The following is a 20,265-nucleotide window of genomic DNA, read 5'->3' on the forward strand; positions in this document are numbered from 1 at the left end:
CTGGTTTGGGTTAAAATACCTGGATTTCTCGCTAGCTTTGATGCGTTTGCAAGTTCTTGCCTTTCCATATTAAAAGTTAATAGAGAAAATACAAGATTATGAAAATAAAATCTCAGAAAATCAAAGAAATGTGTTAATATATATTTTGTTGATCATAGTAACATGAAATTAACTTTAATACATTATAATACGCTTGAGTTGAATCTGTCTACTCTAGTATAAAACTGTGAAGCTTTTAGATTGTCATCTCTAAAATGCCCAGCAACTTCATGATACATATTTATACACTTCTGCACATCAGTACAAATACTCAACTATATTGTATCATTAGACCAAAGCAATGAGGCCAGTGTTCACTTTTTCTTTTGAGACTTTCTACAGATTGTGTGCATCACGATGTGTTCACTCAGCACTGCACTATGGAAGATCTTAATTCTTCTATTACTCTGTATCGTAGTCCAAATACGATTTTTGAGAAGTGAAGGGAAACTAAATGACATAACTACATTTCTTCTAGTGACTAGGGAGATTAGTTATACTCAAGAAAGCAGCTTCCACTATGAGTTACATTTAAAGTAGTCATGACCAATGCTCATATAACAGAATCCTGAGAATTCTGCCATTCAGGGGTTAATACAATTTGTTACAGAAAGGTTGATGGTCATGTTGAAAATACAGGCAGGAAAACCAACATGAGGTGGGTTTAAAGTTAGTAAACCATGATATAACTTGACAGCACTGTGCAACCCTAGTGGCCATAACTTTTATTGCAGTTTTATTTATCATATATTGTAATTATTAATAATTCATTTACACATACATACCATTATTTGTTGTGGTAAATTGCATTATTTCTATAATTCATACCTACTTATTATTTTTTTCCCACTTTAAAATTTGCTAAATCACCATCCAGTGAGGTCTTCTTTTTTTCTTTTCTTTTTTTTTTAAATTCCTCCTGTAGAAACTTCCATGATCCCTGGAATGTCTGGGTCCTATGATATATGGCCACCCAGGGATGTGATATGTGGCATGTTGGTCCTGGATCAGAACTGAATTTCAAGTCTTTTCCAGTGTCCTTTTCCAGTTCAATCGAGGTTCTGATTATTTCTCATCTGAGTGCAGATTCTACAAATGCAGAAGATTTCACACAGATGAGCTCACAGCAATAATCCTATGATCAAGTTAAAATGATTTAACAATATTGTACATCTCATCATAAAGCTGATTTCACCACTGTGGACTTAAACCTTAAAATCTACTGCATGTCACAGAGTCAACAAGCCTGATTGGTTACCTGTCAAAAAAAGCTCTTAATTTTAATTTCTACAAACACTTTTTGGTGATCAACTATAATGGAAATGTACAAAAACCAAATAGAAACAAAATAAAGGACATCCTTCAAACAGTACCTGTCTGTAGGTCTGACTCATTTTAATAATAAGACCAATGATGACCTTAGTGAGAACAAGAGTCACGCTGGTCAGGATCACACTAATCAGGGTTGTCCTTTCATCAGGCTCACCTTCAATCAAAAGATCAATAGATTAGACTCTACTTATCTGTTGTATAAAGATCAAATCACTACATGTTTGCATAATTTTGACGTCAACAAAACAATGTTAGCTTTTTTCAAAAATCCTTTAGATGTTCTTTATATTATTCTGACAGTATTTCAACATAATCCCAATCTGTTTCCTTTGTGTGAGCAGCTAAATGACACTTTAACATTCTTACCTTGAACCTCTAAATATGTTGTACTCATTATTACTGGGTTTCTGCTTAACCAATATCCGCAAATATACAACCCATCGTCAGATAAATCCACATGCTTGATTTTGAGAAACAAAGTGGAGATGTTGGATGTCAATTCAAATTTTTCATTTTCATCTCCATGACAGAACGAAGCAGGCTCAATATAGTTGTACAGAAAGGAAATACAATGAGGCTTGGTTCTGTTGAGCAGTTTAAACCAGACTATCTGAGAGGGAGAAGTGGAAAAGTTGGAGCACAGCAGTGTGACTTCTTCACCAAGCCGGACCTCCACAGTGTGAAAGTCAGAGGCTGAGACAGAGATCCAGCCTGAAACACACAGCAGAGACTAAATGAGATAGAATCCTCCACTGATAAACACCTAACACAAGAGTTCCTCTAATCAATTGCATTAAAACAATAAATTTTTCCTTGTGGTTATTAAATGACACTTAGAGAGTAATTCACTCCTAGTACTTACTGAGGCTGTAGAGGAGTAAAGCTGTAACCATTGCAAAGCTCATCATTGCCCATCGATCGCCTCGACAACATTGTAGCTTTAAATTACTGATTTCCAGGAGGAGGTATGATTAAAGAGGGGGGTGGGTTTTTCTATATTCATCTTGTCAGTCACAGACCACATAATAACTTCTCACACATAGTGCTCTACTTTTGTGGTGGCACAAATGTGGGAGGATTTTCATCAAAAGAATCATGCCATCAAGTTGGTTCTGCTTTGCTGTTTTTGTGTTCATTGTCTTTGAACTCAACACAAACGGCAATAAACAGCTCTAAACACTTATTTGCTGAAATCTAATCTGTCATGTCTTATCAATTGTATATTTTGAGCTGTACTGTGGAATCTTGTCAAATGTCTTTGCAAGTATGAAGCTTCACAGTGCATGTTATTTTTAAAGTATGACGGCAAAAGAGTGAAAGTGGTTTGAGGAAATCGGTTAGTGTGGTTTTGTAAAGAATGTGACAGTTTGAAAAGAGCTGTATTTATGGCTGATATGATTTTAACTAATCACATCTTTGCAAATACAGCATAAGAATATTGTCGCATTTCAAGTTTTGTTCAAGTTGCACAGCTTTTGATGCACACGGTTTTGTAGCAGAGAGCTGAAGGCCAGTCTTCCTGTGGTTTTATTTTGGCTGAAACCACAACAGATCATGACAGGGGGCGGAGACACAAGCCTTGTTTCATGCCTGCATGTGCATGCAGACACAGCCAGTAAAAACTGCTACCCTGTTGTATATACCATGAATCATTTTTAAAATAGGAGATAATACAGTCTAGTTGAGGTAGTTTTTGCATTTGAGTTGAGATGTGTAGAGATTTGATTTATTTTCATGGCCCATGATTTTCACCTGATGTGTGCCAGGCCTTCAGTATTGCTGCTTCAAAACATAGACAAATTAATACTCTTCATGTAAAGTGTGAACATCTATAAAAACACTTTATTCACAGATGTTATAAATAATAAATGGAAAGTAAATGTTAGTAAATTTTCTTTTCTTGTTTTTTAGTAAAAGGGCTGCATTTAAACATAGAATAAATAACAGCTTTTGATAAAATGTGCATCTTAAAATAATACACGTGCAAGGACATGTAGTATATATAGACAGTGTGTCATCTGCACTGACATTGAGATCAAAGGCTGTTCAAGAGTTCAAATCATGGAGGAATTGGGGGATCTGATCCCCTATTTAAGACTTGAATCACCCCAAAAGAGGTCAAAACAACACTTGTACACATTCATCTTACCTGTAATTGTAAATATAACAATATATTTCACCTTTATGGATACTGAATACAGGTTACTTTTCCCAGCTGTTATTCTCTAACTGATACCTGAGAGTGTAACTAAAGACTAAAGCTGAGTATGCTCATAATGCAGAGCTATGAATGTGTGCTGGCAACAGTGAAGCAGTTTTATTAGGCCTCTTCAAGTTTGAGGGCAGATGTTGTAGCTTATCAAGGTAAAGCAGTTTGTGTAAAATATGAGCAGTGGTGTGATACAGTTTGCAAAGAGATTCATGGCCAAATTTGAGGTAGCATACTCTTGGTCTTTGAAAACAGGAAGCCGTTTGAAGTTTGTGGTCGAGGCTGAAGTTTTCCTCTGGTAGAGACTTTTGGCCTACAGACACAACGCTGTTTGTCACTACATCATAGCTGGTTTATTGTATTGTTATTTGTTTATCTGCACTTTTTAAAACAAAAGTATGTATATAGAAATACAGAAGCTGATTTAATGTTGTCTATATATGAGGAGGAATAGGCACGTTTCAATGGTTTCTTTATCACATCTTGATTTTCACTTCATTAAGCTCAAGCCACACTGTGCTGTCTCTTCCTGTCAAATAAGTGACGTGTACTCACTCACTCACCGTCTCCATCTTACTCTTCTATAAATAAGTTTGACAGTCACTTTGCTTTCTGGCTCCTCTTCTATCAAACATCACATATGTTCTTTTTATCATCAGATGAAGATCATAGACTCACAAAATATGGAAGACAGAGACTTTGGCTTAAAGTGGCAACGAGAAAGACGAGCAATAAATGAATACAGACATATATTCAATAATATAGACACTTTATTAAAATTAAATTAAAGATACACAGCCTGTATGATGATTAAAAATATGACAAAAATAATTGTATTTCTTATACTCCTTTTTCATTGTTTCCTGTTCACTTCATTTATTGTTAAAGCATTTTTCTCCCATTGCACAAGACAATGCCATTATGAGCCTTTATTTGTCCTGTTTGATGTTGTACAATTCCATTGTTGTACTGTATGGTTTGCTTTTGAAGTGAGGGATCCAGCAAGTGATCTTTAATCAGTGCTGAAGAAAATGTAGCAAGCATAAAGCAAGCATTTCTTGTCCACTTGTTCATATTGACACATGAAAAGCAAAAGCAAAGCATCAAAGCTGCAGTTCCAGTTGCTTCCTGAGTCTATCTAGTGGCAGCATAAAGAACATGAGTATCTTCTTCTCTGCCTGTTGGAGGCCTCCTGCTTCTTATTGTTTTTGGAAGGAACGTCCACACTGAAGGGTTCAGTTCATCAAAGCCCAAATTCTGTAAATCAGAGAGTTTGTGTCACATACTGTATCTCAATATAGCATAACTCAATGGTTCCAGTATGCAACATTGTAAGCAAAATTGTTATTCATGTAATGGCTCATCACTAAATTTTGTCTTTCAGCCACATACTATACACATACACTGATCTGCTCCAGATTTAGTAAGGATCCATCATTATTCAGCAAGGGTTATAAAAGAAACATATAGTTCAATATTTGTTCACACCATCATGAAATATCAGCCAGAATGATTGAACTCTAAATATAGAACCATCACCTCTACATCTGTGAACATTCATTATTTAACATTGTGTAGTATGTGTGTAGTATTTGTTTGCATCGTCACACAGAGACTGTTAGGAAGGAGGATGCAATCAGCAATCAGGATTAATTGAGGTGTATATGTAATATGATGACTGCCTGCCTGACACAGCTTCACGTTGGGACAAAGATCTTTAATAATGAAATGAAATGAGTGCTTCAATGTATTTTCTGACCTTTAACCATTATAGCTATGTATTTAAAACAGGTTTACCTTGTTTCTCCCTGGCTGTGGTTCTTCATTGGCAGCTAAATGACAATAGACAAAATGCTTAATTAGTTAATGATAATTAACACAACCCTTGTATTTGTTGTTTAAAATGTTTTATCAGACTATACCTGTCTGACATTTCATGCTTTTAACAGCCAGAACAATGATGATAATAGAGAGCAAGACAGTCACAGCACCCAGGATCACACTCATCAGGTTTATTCTTCCATCAGACTCTTCTACAAGAAAAAATGTGTCTTTAGTCTGATGGCTTCAGACAATGGCTTTGTGATAAAGTGCCCATTGAAAAACTTCAGAGAAGAAAGGAGACTCTTACTCTTTGTCGTTAAATGTGTTTCATCTTCAGATTCACCATTACCTTGAAGTCAGATGAAGATTTTGACACGTTTTGGTTTCCTGTTTGTCTTTATGCTGTTTTCACACCACACTGTGATAATTGTCAACTAAAACAGATAAAACATGACCACAATCTTACCTTGGACTTGTAACTCTGTCACATCAGCAATGACTGTGTGTGTGTTGATGTAAAATCCACAGAAATACAGTCCAGAGTCAGATAAATCCACTTGTGTGATTTTAAGAAAGACGGTAGAGATGTTTGAACTCATTTCAAATTTTGTATTCTGAAATCCATCACAGAGTGAAGCTTTGACCTTAGGTTCGTACATAGAGGCGATACAGCTGGCTTTGGTTCCGTTGACCACTCTGAACCAGTCTGTCTGAGTTGGGGTTGCTGAGATGTTGGAGCATTGCAGTGTGACTTCTTCACCAGGCTGGACCTTTATAGTCTGAGACTCAGAAACTGAGACAGAGACCCAGCCTGAAACACACAGAGACAACAAGACATTTACTCCTCAGCTGATAAAACAACTACAGCACATCTAAATTAATTCAACACTACCTAAAAACCTAAAAAAACCCTGGTCATTCACTGGATTGAAGAGACAGTTGAAATGTTTGGTGCTTAAAATATCAAATGACAATACTTACTAAGGCTGCAGAGAAATATAACTGTTATCAAGGTGAAGCTCTTCATTGCGGTTATCATCGTGTCACTGTCAGTATACTGTAGTTCATATCACTGAGCTCTTTTAAAGCGGTTAAGAGAGGCGGGGTCTTTATGATTCTTTTATTCTGCTTCTCAGGGACCTGCTATACAATGCAACACCTTTTGCGTAAATATTATTTCACTTTGATGTTTGAAATTTGACCTCACTGGCAGGGCGGTGCTAGAAGACTCAAAATCTTATGATACATTATAACAGTGTCAGATGCAATTTGACACAAACATGGCCTCATAGAATTGCAGATGTATAAAGAACTCATCTGCAACTCCTGCAATTTTCTACAGATACAGTATATTACAGTCTGGTATTAACTATTAAACATGACAAGATTGTGGTGTTATATTTGAATGCCTGACACTGTTTTTTATTGATGTTTGGGTTGATTCTCAAGTTGAGTGGAACTGATATCATGTGTCCTATGATCAGTTTCATTGATCAGCTCCCAGTTGATCCATCAAATGAATGAGTTGTCTAGTTGCTAGAATCTGCCCTGCTGACTAAATACTTTTTCAAAGGAGGTACAAAGCTTCTGTGTCTGTAGTCACCAGATATAAATGTAGCTGAGCCTTCATTAGACGAGCATAAAGCATTAGTGGTTTTAATATAGTTATTGTGAAACAGATAGTTAAAATCAGTATTCTCAATATTCTTATATGACTACTAGAATACATCATTGTCTCAAAATGCAGAGCTATGAATGTGTGCTGGCAACAGTGAAGCAGTTTTATTAGGCCTCTTCAAGTTTGAGGGCAGATGTTGTTGTAGCTTATCAAGGTAAAGCAGTTTGTGTAAAATATGAGCAGTGAAGTGATAATAGTTTGAAAAGAGATTCATGGCCGGGTGGCATTACTGTTGGTCTTTGAAAGCAGGAAGCCTTTTGATGTTTGTGGTCGAGGCTGAAGTTTTCCTCTGGTAGAGACTTTTGGCCTACAGAGACAATGCTGTTTGTCACTACATCATTGGTATTTTATTATTTATTTATCTGTACTGTTTTAAAAAAAAGAGTCGATAGAAATACAGATGCTGGTTATATTTTGTCTGTATGAGAGGAGGAATAGGCAGGTTTCAATGGTTTCTTTATCACATTGACTCTTGAGACCGCTTTATTTTCACTTCATTAAGCTCAAGCCACACTGTGCTGTCTCTTCCTGTTAAACAAGTAACATGTACTCACTCACTCACCGTCTCCATCTTTCTATCTGTATAAATAAGTTTGACAGTCACTTTGCTTTCTGGCTCCTCTTCTATCAAACACCACATACTGTATGCTATTTTTACCATCAGATGAAGATCATAGACTCACAGAATAAGAAAGACAGAGACTTTGGCTTAAAGAATGAAAAAGAGAAAGATGAGCAATAAATGAATACAGACATATATTCAATAATATAGACACTTTATTAAACAAAGAAAAATAATCTGCAATATAACATTGTGTAGAATGAGGGTCTACACTTGAATGACTGCACTTGAATTGAGAGTCACCAATTAAAGATACACAACCTGTAGGATTATTAAAGTTAAAAAAAAATGTATTTCTTATTCTCCTTTTTTCACTGTTTCCTGTTTATTTCATTTATTGTTTAGTTTATTTGTATTATCCAGTTTTTCTCCCATTGCACAAGACAATGCTATTTTGAGCCTTTATTTATTCATTTTTTGTTTGATGTTGTACAATTACATGGTATGGTTTGTTTTTGAAGTGAGGGATCCAGTAAGTGATCTTTAATCAGTGCTGAAGTAATAGAAAATGTAGCAAGCATAAAGCAAGCATTACTTGTCCACTTGTCCATATTAACACTTGAAAAGCAAAAGCAAAGCAACAGCACTGCAGTTCCAGTTGCTTCCTGAGTCTATCTAGTGGCAGCATAAAGAACATGAGTATCTTTTTCTCTGCCTGTTGGAGGCATCCTGCTTCTTATTGTTTTTGGAAGGAACATCCACACTGAAGGGTTCAGGTCATCAAAGCCCAAATTCTGTAAATCAGAGAATTTGAGTCACACACTATCTCAGCATACTGTAGCTAAGATGAAAGCAACACAAACTCTTTACTGGTTCATGGTTCTTGTGGGCAACATTAGTAGCAAAATTGTTCTTCTGATATTAGCTGATGGCTACATTTTGTCTTTCAGCCACATACTATACACATACACTGGTTTACTCCAGATTTAGTAAGGATCCATCATTGCTCAGTAAGGGTTATAAAAGAAAACAGACACAAACAAACAAACAAAAACAAATAAATGATTTAACAAAAGTTCAATATTTGTTCACACCATCATGAAATATCATCCAGAATGACTGAAGTACAAATATAGAACCATCACCACTACATCTGTGAACATTCATTATTTAACATTGTGTAGTATGTGTGTAGTATTTGTTTGCATTGTCACACAGAGACTGTTAGGAAGGAGGATGCAATCAGCAATCAGGATTAATTGAGGTGTATATGTAATATGATGATTTCCTGCCTGACACAGCTTCACATTGGGACAAAGATCTTTAATAATGAAATGAAATGAGTGCTTAAATGAATCTTATGACCTTTAACTATTATAGCTATGTATTTAAAACAGGTTTACCTTGTTTCTCCCTGGCTGTGGTTCTTCATTGGCAGCTAAATGACAATAGACAAAATGCTTGATAAGTTAATGATAATTAACACAACCCTTGTATTTGTTGTTTAAAATGTTTTATCCAACAATACCTGTCTGACATTTCATGCTTTTAACAGCCAGAACAATGATGATAATAGTGAGCAAGACGGTCACAGCACCCAGGATCACACTCATCAGGTTTATTCCATCAGACTCTTCTACAAGAAAAAAATGTGTCTTTAGTGTGATGGCTTCAGACATTGTTAATATTGAGATTTTTGGCTTTGTGATAAAATGCCTATTGAAAAACTTTAGAGAACAAAGGAAACTCTTACTTTTAGTTGTTAAATGTGCTTCATCTTCAGATTCACCATTACCTTGAAGTCAGATGAAGATGTTGACACATTTTGGTTTCCTGTTTGTCTCTGTGCTGTTTTCACACCACACTGTGATAATTGTCAACTAAAACAGATAAAACATGACCACAATCTTACCTTGGACATGTAACTCTGTCACATCAGCAATGACTGTATGTGTGTTGATGTAGAATCCACAGAAATACAGTCCAGAGTCAAATAAATCCACTTGTGTGATTTTAAGAAAGACTGTAGAGATGTTTGATCTCATTTCAAATTTTGCATTCTGATATCCATCACAGAGTGAAGCTTTGTCCTCAGTCCTGTACATAGAGGCGATACAGCTGGCTTTGGTTCTGTTGACCACTCTGAACCAGTCTGTCTGAGTTTGAAATTTGGAGATGTTGGAGCACTGCAGTGTGACTTCTTCACCAGGCTGGACCTCCACAGTCTGAGTTTCAGAAACTGAGACAGACACCCAGCCTGAAACACACAGAGACAACAAGACATTTACTCCTCAGCTGATAAAACAACTACAGCACATCTAAATTAATTCAACACTACCTAAAAACCTAAAAAAACCCTGGTCATTCACTGGATTGAAGAGACAGTTGAAATGTTTGGTGCTTAAAATATCAAATGACAATACTTACTAAGGCTGCAGAGAAATGTAACTGTTATCAAGGTGAAGCTCTTCATTGCGGTTATCATCGTGTCACTGTCAGTATACTGTAGTTCATATCACTGAGCTCTTTTAAAGCGGTTAAGAGAGGCGGGGTCTTTATGATTCTTTTATTCTGCTTCTCAGGGACCTGCTATACAATGCAACACCTTTTGCGTAAATATTATTTCACTTTGATGTTTGAAATTTGACCTCACTGGCAGGGCGGTGCTAGAAGACTCAAAATCTTATGATACATTATAACAGCGTCAGATGCAGTTTGACACAAACATGGCCTCATAGAATTGCAGATGTATAAAGAACTCATCTGTGACTCCTGCAGTTTTCTACAGATACAGTATATTACAGTGTGGCATTACATATTAAACATGACAAGATTGTGGTGTTATATTTTAATGCCTGACACTGTTTTTTATTGATGTTTGGGTTGATTCTCAAGTTGAGTGGAACTGATATCATGTGTCCTATGATCAGTTTCATTGATCAGCTCCCAGTTGATCCATCAAATGAATGAGTTGTCTAGTTGCTAGAATCTGCCCTGCTGACTAAATACTTTTTCAAAGGAGGTACAAAGTTTCTGTGTCTGTAGTCACCAGATATAAATGTAGCTGAGCCTTCATTAGACGAGCATAAAGCATTAGTGGTTTTAATATAGTTATTGTGAAACAAATAGTTAAAATCAGTATTCTCAATATTCTTATATGACTACTAGAATACATCATTGTCTCAAAATGCAGAGCTATGAATGTGTGCTGGCAACAGTGAAGCAGTTTTATTAGGCCTCTTCAAGTTTGAGGGCAGATGTTGTTGTAGCTTATCAAGGTAAAGCAGTTTGTGTAAAATATGAGCAGTGAAGTGATAATAGTTTGAAAAGAGATTCATGGCCGGGTGGCATTACTGTTGGTCTTTGAAAGCAGGAAGCCTTTTGATGTTTGTGGTCGAGGCTGAAGTTTTCCTCTGGTAGAAACTTTTGGCCTACAGACACAATGCTGTTTGTCACTACATCATTGGTATTTTATTATTTATTTATCTGTACTGTTTTAAAAAAAAGAGTCGATAGAAATACAGATGCTGGTTATATTTTGTCTGTATGAGAGGAGGAATAGGCAGGTTTCAATGGTTTCTTTATCACATTGACTCTTGAGACCGCTTTATTTTCACTTCATTAAGCTCAAGCCACACTGTGCTGTCTCTTCCTGTTAAACAAGTAACATGTACTCACTCACTCACCGTCTCCATCTTTCTATCTGTATAAATAAGTTTGACAGTCACTTTGCTTTCTGGCTCCTCTTCTATCAAACACCACATACTGTATGCTATTTTTACCATCAGATGAAGATCATAGACTCACAGAATAAGAAAGACAGAGACTTTGGCTTAAAGAATGAAAAAGAGAAAGATGAGCAATAAATGAATACAGACATATATTCAATAATATAGACACTTTATTAAACAAAGAAAAATAATCTGCAATATAACATTGTGTAGAATGAGGGTCTACACTTGAATGACTGCACTTGAATTGAGAGTCACCAATTAAAGATACACAACCTGTAGGATTATTAAAGTTAAAAAAAAATGTATTTCTTATTCTCCTTTTTTCACTGTTTCCTGTTTATTTCATTTATTGTTTAGTTTATTTGTATTATCCAGTTTTTCTCCCATTGCACAAGACAATGCTATTTTGAGCCTTTATTTATTCATTTTTTGTTTGATGTTGTACAATTACATGGTATGGTTTGTTTTTGAAGTGAGGGATCCAGTAAGTGATCTTTAATCAGTGCTGAAGTAATAGAAAATGTAGCAAGCATAAAGCAAGCATTACTTGTCCACTTGTCCATATTAACACTTGAAAAGCAAAAGCAAAGCAACAGCACTGCAGTTCCAGTTGCTTCCTGAGTCTATCTAGTGGCAGCATAAAGAACATGAGTATCTTTTTCTCTGCCTGTTGGAGGCATCCTGCTTCTTATTGTTTTTGGAAGGAACATCCACACTGAAGGGTTCAGGTCATCAAAGCCCAAATTCTGTAAATCAGAGAATTTGAGTCACACACTATCTCAGCATACTGTAGCTAAGATGAAAGCAACACAAACTCTTTACTGGTTCATGGTTCTTGTGGGCAACATTAGTAGCAAAATTGTTCTTCTGATATTAGCTGATGGCTACATTTTGTCTTTCAGCCACATACTATACACATACACTGGTTTACTCCAGATTTAGTAAGGATCCATCATTGCTCAGTAAGGGTTATAAAAGAAAACAGACACAAACAAACAAACAAAAACAAATAAATGATTTAACAAAAGTTCAATATTTGTTCACACCATCATGAAATATCATCCAGAATGACTGAAGTACAAATATAGAACCATCACCACTACATCTGTGAACATTCATTATTTAACATTGTGTAGTATGTGTGTAGTATTTGTTTGCATTGTCACACAGAGACTGTTAGGAAGGAGGATGCAATCAGCAATCAGGATTAATTGAGGTGTATATGTAATATGATGATTTCCTGCCTGACACAGCTTCACATTGGGACAAAGATCTTTAATAATGAAATGAAATGAGTGCTTAAATGAATCTTATGACCTTTAACTATTATAGCTATGTATTTAAAACAGGTTTACCTTGTTTCTCCCTGGCTGTGGTTCTTCATTGGCAGCTAAATGACAATAGACAAAATGCTTGATAAGTTAATGATAATTAACACAACCCTTGTATTTGTTGTTTAAAATGTTTTATCCAACAATACCTGTCTGACATTTCATGCTTTTAACAGCCAGAACAATGATGATAATAGTGAGCAAGACGGTCACAGCACCCAGGATCACACTCATCAGGTTTATTCCATCAGACTCTTCTACAAGAAAAAAATGTGTCTTTAGTGTGATGGCTTCAGACATTGTTAATATTGAGATTTTTGGCTTTGTGATAAAATGCCTATTGAAAAACTTTAGAGAACAAAGGAAACTCTTACTTTTAGTTGTTAAATGTGCTTCATCTTCAGATTCACCATTACCTTGAAGTCAGATGAAGATGTTGACACATTTTGGTTTCCTGTTTGTCTCTATGCTGTTTTCACACCACACTGTGATAATTGTCAACTAAAACAGATAAAACATGACCACAATCTTACCTTGGACATGTAACTCTGTCACATCAGCAATGACTGTATGTGTGTTGATGTAGAATCCACAGAAATACAGTCCAGAGTCAAATAAATCCACTTGTGTGATTTTAAGAAAGACTGTAGAGATGTTTGATCTCATTTCAAATTTTGCATTCTGATATCCATCACAGAGTGAAGCTTTGTCCTCAGTCCTGTACATAGAGGCGATACAGCTGGCTTTGGTTCTGTTGACCACTCTGAACCAGTCTGTCTGAGTTTGAAATTTGGAGATGTTGGAGCACTGCAGTGTGACTTCTTCACCAGGCTGGACCTCCACAGTCTGAGTTTCAGAAACTGAGACAGACACCCAGCCTGAAACACACAGAGACAACAAGACATTTACTCCTCAGCTGATAAAACAACTACAGCACATCTAAATTAATTCAACACTACCTAAAAACCTAAAAAAACCCTGGTCATTCACTGGATTGAAGAGACAGTTGAAATGTTTGGTGCTTAAAATATCAAATGACAATACTTACTAAGGCTGCAGAGAAATGTAACTGTTATCAAGGTGAAGCTCTTCATTGCGGTTATCATCGTGTCACTGTCAGTATACTGTAGTTCATATCACTGAGCTCTTTTAAAGCGGTTAAGAGAGGCGGGGTCTTTATGATTCTTTTATTCTGCTTCTCAGGGACCTGCTATACAATGCAACACCTTTTGCGTAAATATTATTTCACTTTGATGTTTGAAATTTGACCTCACTGGCAGGGCGGTGCTAGAAGACTCAAAATCTTATGATACATTATAACAGCGTCAGATGCAGTTTGACACAAACATGGCCTCATAGAATTGCAGATGTATAAAGAACTCATCTGTGACTCCTGCAGTTTTCTACAGATACAGTATATTACAGTGTGGCATTACATATTAAACATGACAAGATTGTGGTGTTATATTTTAATGCCTGACACTGTTTTTTATTGATGTTTGGGTTGATTCTCAAGTTGAGTGGAACTGATATCATGTGTCCTATGATCAGTTTCATTGATCAGCTCCCAGTTGATCCATCAAATGAATGAGTTGTCTAGTTGCTAGAATCTGCCCTGCTGACTAAATACTTTTTCAAAGGAGGTACAAAGTTTCTGTGTCTGTAGTCACCAGATATAAATGTAGCTGAGCCTTCATTAGACGAGCATAAAGCATTAGTGGTTTTAATATAGTTATTGTGAAACAAATAGTTAAAATCAGTATTCTCAATATTCTTATATGACTACTAGAATACATCATTGTCTCAAAATGCAGAGCTATGAATGTGTGCTGGCAACAGTGAAGCAGTTTTATTAGGCCTCTTCAAGTTTGAGGGCAGATGTTGTTGTAGCTTATCAAGGTAAAGCAGTTTGTGTAAAATATGAGCAGTGAAGTGATAATAGTTTGAAAAGAGATTCATGGCCGGGTGGCATTACTGTTGGTCTTTGAAAGCAGGAAGCCTTTTGATGTTTGTGGTCGAGGCTGAAGTTTTCCTCTGGTAGAAACTTTTGGCCTACAGACACAATGCTGTTTGTCACTACATCATTGGTATTTTATTATTTATTTATCTGTACTGTTTTAAAAAAAAGAGTCGATAGAAATACAGATGCTGGTTATATTTTGTCTGTATGAGAGGAGGAATAGGCAGGTTTCAATGGTTTCTTTATCACATTGACTCTTGAGACCGCTTTATTTTCACTTCATTAAGCTCAAGCCACACTGTGCTGTCTCTTCCTGTTAAACAAGTAACATGTACTCACTCACTCACCGTCTCCATCTTTCTATCTGTATAAATAAGTTTGACAGTCACTTTGCTTTCTGGCTCCTCTTCTATCAAACACCACATACTGTATGTTCTTTTTACCATCAGATGAAGATCATAGACTCACAGAATAAGCAAGACAGAGACTTTGGCTTAAAGAATGAAAAAGAGAAAGATGAGCAATAAATGAATACAGATATATATTCAATAATATAGACACTTTATTAAACAAAGAAAATTAATCTGCAACATAACATTGTGTAGAATGGGGGTCTACACTTGAATGACTGCACTTGAATTGAGAGTCACCAATTAAAGATACACAACCTGTGGGATTATTAAAGTTAAAAAAAATTGTATTTCTTATTCTCCTTTTTTCACTGTTTCCTGTTTATTTCATTTATTGTTTAGTTCATTTGTATTATCCAGTTTTTCTCCCATTGCACAAGACAATGCTATTTTGAGCCTTTATTTATTCATTTTTTGTTTGATGTTGTACAATTACATGGTATGGTTTGTTTTTGAAGTGAGGGATCCAGTGAGTGATCTTTAATCAGTGCTGAAGTAATAGAAAATGTAGCAAGCATAAAGCAAGCATTACTTGTCCACTTGTTCATATTAACACTTGAAAAGCAAAAGCAAAGCATCATAGCTGCAGTTCCAGTTGCTTCCTGAGTCTATCTAGTGGCAGCATAAAGAACATGAGTATCTTCTTCTCTCCCTGTTGGAGGCATCCTGCTTCTTATTGTTTTTGGAAGGAACATCCGCACTGAAGGGTTCAGGTCATCAAAGCCTAAATTCTGTAAATCAGAGAATTTGAGTCACACACTATCTCAGCATACTGTAGCTAAGATGAAAGCAACACAAACTCTTTAGTGGTTCATGGTTCTTGTGGGCAACATTAGTAGCAAAATTGTTCTTCTGATATTAGCTGATGGCTACATTTTGTCTTTCAGCCACATACTATACACATACACTGGTTTACTTCAGATTTAGTAAGGATCCATCATTGCTCAGTAAGGGTTATAAAAGAAAACAGACACAAACAAACAAAAACAAATAAATGATTCAACTAAAGTTCAATATTTGTTCACACCATCATGAAATATCAGCCAGAATGATTGAAGTACAAATACAGAACCATCACCTCTACATCTGTGAACATTCATTATTTAACATTGTGTAGTATGTTTGTAGTATTTGTTTGCATTGTCACACAGAGACTGTTAGGAAGGAGGATGCAATCAGCAATCAGGATTAATTGAGGTGTATATGTAATATGATGACTGCCTGCCTGACACAACTTCACATTGGGACAAAGATCTTTAATAATGAAATGAAATGAGTGCTTTAATGAATCTTATAACCTTTAACCATTATAGCTATGTATTTAAAACAGGTTTACCTTGTTTCTCCCTGGCTGTGGTTCTTCATTGGCAGCTAAATGACAATAGACAAAATGCTTGATTAGTTAATGATAATTAACACAACCCTTGTTGTTGTTTAAATGTATTTGACTATACCTGTCTGACATTTCATGCTTTTAACAGCCAGAACAATGATGATAATCGTGAGCAAGAGAGTCACAGCACCCAGGATCACACTCATCAGGTTTATTCTTCCATCAGACTCTTCTACAAGAAAATAATGTGTCTTTAGTCTGATGACTTCAAACAATGGCTTTGTGATAATATGGCCATTGAAAAACTTGAGAGAAGAAAGGAGACTCTTACTTTTAGTCGTTAAATGTGCTTCATCTTCAGATTCACCATTACCTTGAAGTCAGATGAAGATTTTGACACATTTTGGTTTCCTGTTTGTCTTTATGCTGTTTTCACACCATACTGTGATGACTGTCAACTAAAATAGATAAAATATGACCACAATCTTACCTTGGACTTGTAACTCTGTCACATTGGCAATGACTGTGTGTGTGCTGATGTAAAATCCACAGAAATACAGTCCAGAGTCAGATAAATCCACTTGTGTGATTTTAAGAAACACTGTAGAGATGTTTGAACTCATTTTAAATTTTGTATTCTGAAATCCATCACAGAGTGAAACTTCGCCCTCAGACCCGTACATAGAGGCGATACAGCTGGCTTTGGTTCTGTTGACCACTCTGAACCAGTCTGTCTGAGTTGGGGTTGTCGAGATATTGAAGCACAGCAGTGTGACTTCTTTACCAGGCTGGACCTCCACAGTCTGAGACTCAGAAACTGAGACAGAGACCCAGCCTGAAACACACAGAGACCACAAGACATTTACTCCTTAGCTGATAAAACAACTAGAGCACATCGAAATGAATTCAACACCAATTCATTTGACAATACCCTGGTCATTCACTGTATTGAAGTGACAGTTGAAATGTTTGGTGCTGAAAATAATCAAATGACAGTACTTACTGATGCTGCAGAGAAATACAACTGTTATCAAGGTGAAGCTCTTCATTGCGGTTATCATCGTGTCACTGTCAGTATACTGTAGTTCATATCACTGAGCTCTTTTAAAGCAGTTAAGAGAGGCGGGGTCTTTATGATTCTTTTATTCTGCTTCTCAGGGACCTGCAATACAATGCAACACCTTTGCGTAAATATTACTTCACTTTGATGTTTGAAATTTGACCTCACTGGCAGGGCGGTGCTAGAAGACTCAAAATCTTATGATACATTATAACAGTGTCAGATGCAATTTGACACAAACATGGCCTCATAGAATTGCAGATGCATAAAGAACTCATCTGTGACTCCTGCAGTTTTCTACAGATACAGTATATTACAGTCTGGCATTACGTATTAAACATGACAAGATTGTGGTGTTATATTTTAATGCTTGATGCAGTTTTTTATGGATGTTTGGGTCAAGTTGAGTGGAACTGATACCATGTGTCCTATGATCAGTTACATTGATCAGCTTCCAGTTGATCCATCAAATGAATGAGTTGTCTGGTTGCTAGAATCTGCCCTGCTGACATCAAGAGAAATACTTTTTCAAAGGAGGTACGTTTCTGGGCCTGTAGTCACCAGATATAAATGTAGCTGAGTGATGCTTTACTCTATTATCTTTTTCCCCCCAATATAAGTCTAGATGCAGCACCTAGTTTAAATTAGTCCCAAACAAGGAGGTCAGTTTTAGATGCTTCCTTTTAGGGCTGGGCAATTATGGCAAAAATCTAAATCAGGATTAATTGAACTTTTAACCTTGATTACGATGAACGATTATCTCCTCCCTTGATGAACAATTATGTATTTTCTGTTTAGTTTTGTATTTTACACTGCTGCCCTCACACTATATGTTTGTGATATTTTGGCACATGAGTATCTTTAGGGAGTGAAAATAATGATGTTTCAAGGTGTGACACTGTGGTTAATGTCTAGTTTACTTGATCAGAACTATGTAAAGATCATGGTTTGGGTTAAAATGATCACTGGAGACAAGTTTTCAAATCCCTTAAAGATATGCAACCTTTACTGTCATGGCAACAGTGAACACCACCATTAATTGACATGAGCAAGATTAAATCGATTAGAGTTTCTAAATGTCGGTTTCGATTATTTTTGATGAATTGCCCAGCCCTACTTCCTTTTATACTTTACAACAAGTGTTGACTTTAGAGGCCTCATGATCTTCACCTCTTTGAAGCTCAGACCACACTGTGCTGTCTCTTCCTGTCAAACAAGTGATGTGGACCTCCCTCACTCCTCCCCCTGACAAACCCCTTGATTTGACTTCCTTGTTCAAGTTTGACAGTAATGAATGTCCTTTCTGACTCCTCCTACATCACACATCATGCTCTTGTTCTTCTCAGCCGAAAGGCAGAAAAAAATAGACACACTTTGACCCAGAGAGACAGATCGGAAAATATGAGCAACAGTACAGAAACATTATCAAAGTTATAATGACAGTGTGGCACCAAAACAGAATGAAGACAAACAATAAACTGATATGTGTGATAATCTTCATCTATCTTCAAGGTAATAGTGAATCTGATGATGACGGACATTTAAATACTAATATAATTTTTTCGTCTATCAAGTTCTCCAAAAGGAATGCTATGATTTCTGTTCTATGTTTGTAAAAGCGTGATAGAAATGCTTCATCAACTCAACTAGAAGATATTTCACCAGAAAAGAAAAAATTGGGCCTTTTTACCGTCAGATGGAGATCATCTTCTTAAAGAGTCCAAAAGAGGAAGATGAGCAATAAAGGAATACAGACATATATTCACTAATATAGACACTTTATTAAAAAAAGAAAAAATAATCTACAGTATAACATTGTGTAGAATGAGGGTCTGCACTTGTATTGACAGTCACCAATTAAAGATATACAGCCTGTAGGTTTATTAGAGTAAAAATAAAATGTATATATATTTCTTATACTCCTTTTTCACTGTTTCCTGTTCACTTCATTTATTGTTTAGTTTATTTTGTATTATCCAGTTTTTCTCCCATTGCACAAGATGATGCCATTATAAGCCTTTATTTTTCCTGTTTGAGGTTGTACAATTACATTGTTGTACTGTATGGTTTGCTTTTGAAGTGAGGGATCCAGTGAGTGATATTTAATCAGTGCTGAAGTAATAGAAAATGTAGCAAGCATAAAGCAAACATTACTTGTCCACTTGTCCATATTAACACTTGAAAAGCAAAAGCAAAGCATCAGAGCTGCAGTTCCAGTTGCTTCCTGAGTCTATCTAGTGGCAGCATAAAGAACATGAGTGTCCTCTTCTCTGCCTGTTGGAGGCCTCCTGCTTCTTATTGTTTTTGGAAGGAACATCCACACTGAAGGGTTCAGGTCATCAAAGCCTAAATTCTGTAAATCAGAGAATTTGAGTCACACACTGTATCTCAATATAGCATAACTCCATGGTTCCTGTAGGCAACATTGTAAGCAAAATTGTTTTTCAGGTATTGGCTGATGGCTAAATTTTGTGTTTCAGCCACATATTGTATACATACACTGGTTTGCATCAGTTTAAGTAAGGATTCATCATTGATTAGTAAGAGTTATAAAAGAAAACAAACAAACACACAAACAAATAAAAACAGATAAATGATTTAACCAAAGTTCAATATTTGTTCACACCATCATGAAATATCATCCAGAATGATTGAAGTACAAATATAGAACCATCACCACTACATCTGTACACATTCATTATTTAACATTGTGTAGTATGTTTGTAGTATTTGTTTGCATTGTCACACAGAGACTGTTAGGAAGGAGGATGCAGTCAGCAATCAGGATTAATT

The 20,265-nt window shown here is 36.0% G+C and overlaps 2 protein-coding genes across 2 annotated transcripts; both read right to left on the minus strand.

The window, feature by feature from the left end:
- Nucleotides 1–1,977: 1,977 nt before the first annotated feature.
- On the minus strand, nucleotides 1,978–6,431 carry LOC128383394 (uncharacterized). The gene is made up of 5 exons (XM_053343026.1): nucleotides 6,386–6,431; nucleotides 5,871–6,215; nucleotides 5,503–5,613; nucleotides 5,378–5,412; nucleotides 1,978–2,082 (listed from the first exon to the last, which is right to left on the minus strand). Exons 1-5 carry the CDS (start codon nucleotides 6,429–6,431, stop codon nucleotides 1,978–1,980), a joined length of 642 nt encoding a protein of 213 aa, XP_053199001.1.
- Nucleotides 6,432–14,680: 8,249 nt separating this feature from the next.
- LOC128383396 (uncharacterized) lies at nucleotides 14,681–17,461 on the minus strand. Its single transcript, XM_053343027.1, has 5 exons — nucleotides 17,416–17,461; nucleotides 16,903–17,247; nucleotides 16,534–16,644; nucleotides 16,416–16,450; nucleotides 14,681–14,761 (listed from the first exon to the last, which is right to left on the minus strand). Exons 1-5 carry the CDS (start codon nucleotides 17,459–17,461, stop codon nucleotides 14,681–14,683), a joined length of 618 nt encoding a protein of 205 aa, XP_053199002.1.
- Between the last annotated feature and the right edge of the window lie 2,804 nt (nucleotides 17,462–20,265).

This window comes from Scomber japonicus, chromosome 22 (assembly GCF_027409825.1).
Source record: "Scomber japonicus isolate fScoJap1 chromosome 22, fScoJap1.pri, whole genome shotgun sequence".
In the NCBI taxonomy this organism is placed as follows: Eukaryota; Metazoa; Chordata; class Actinopteri; order Scombriformes; family Scombridae; genus Scomber; species Scomber japonicus.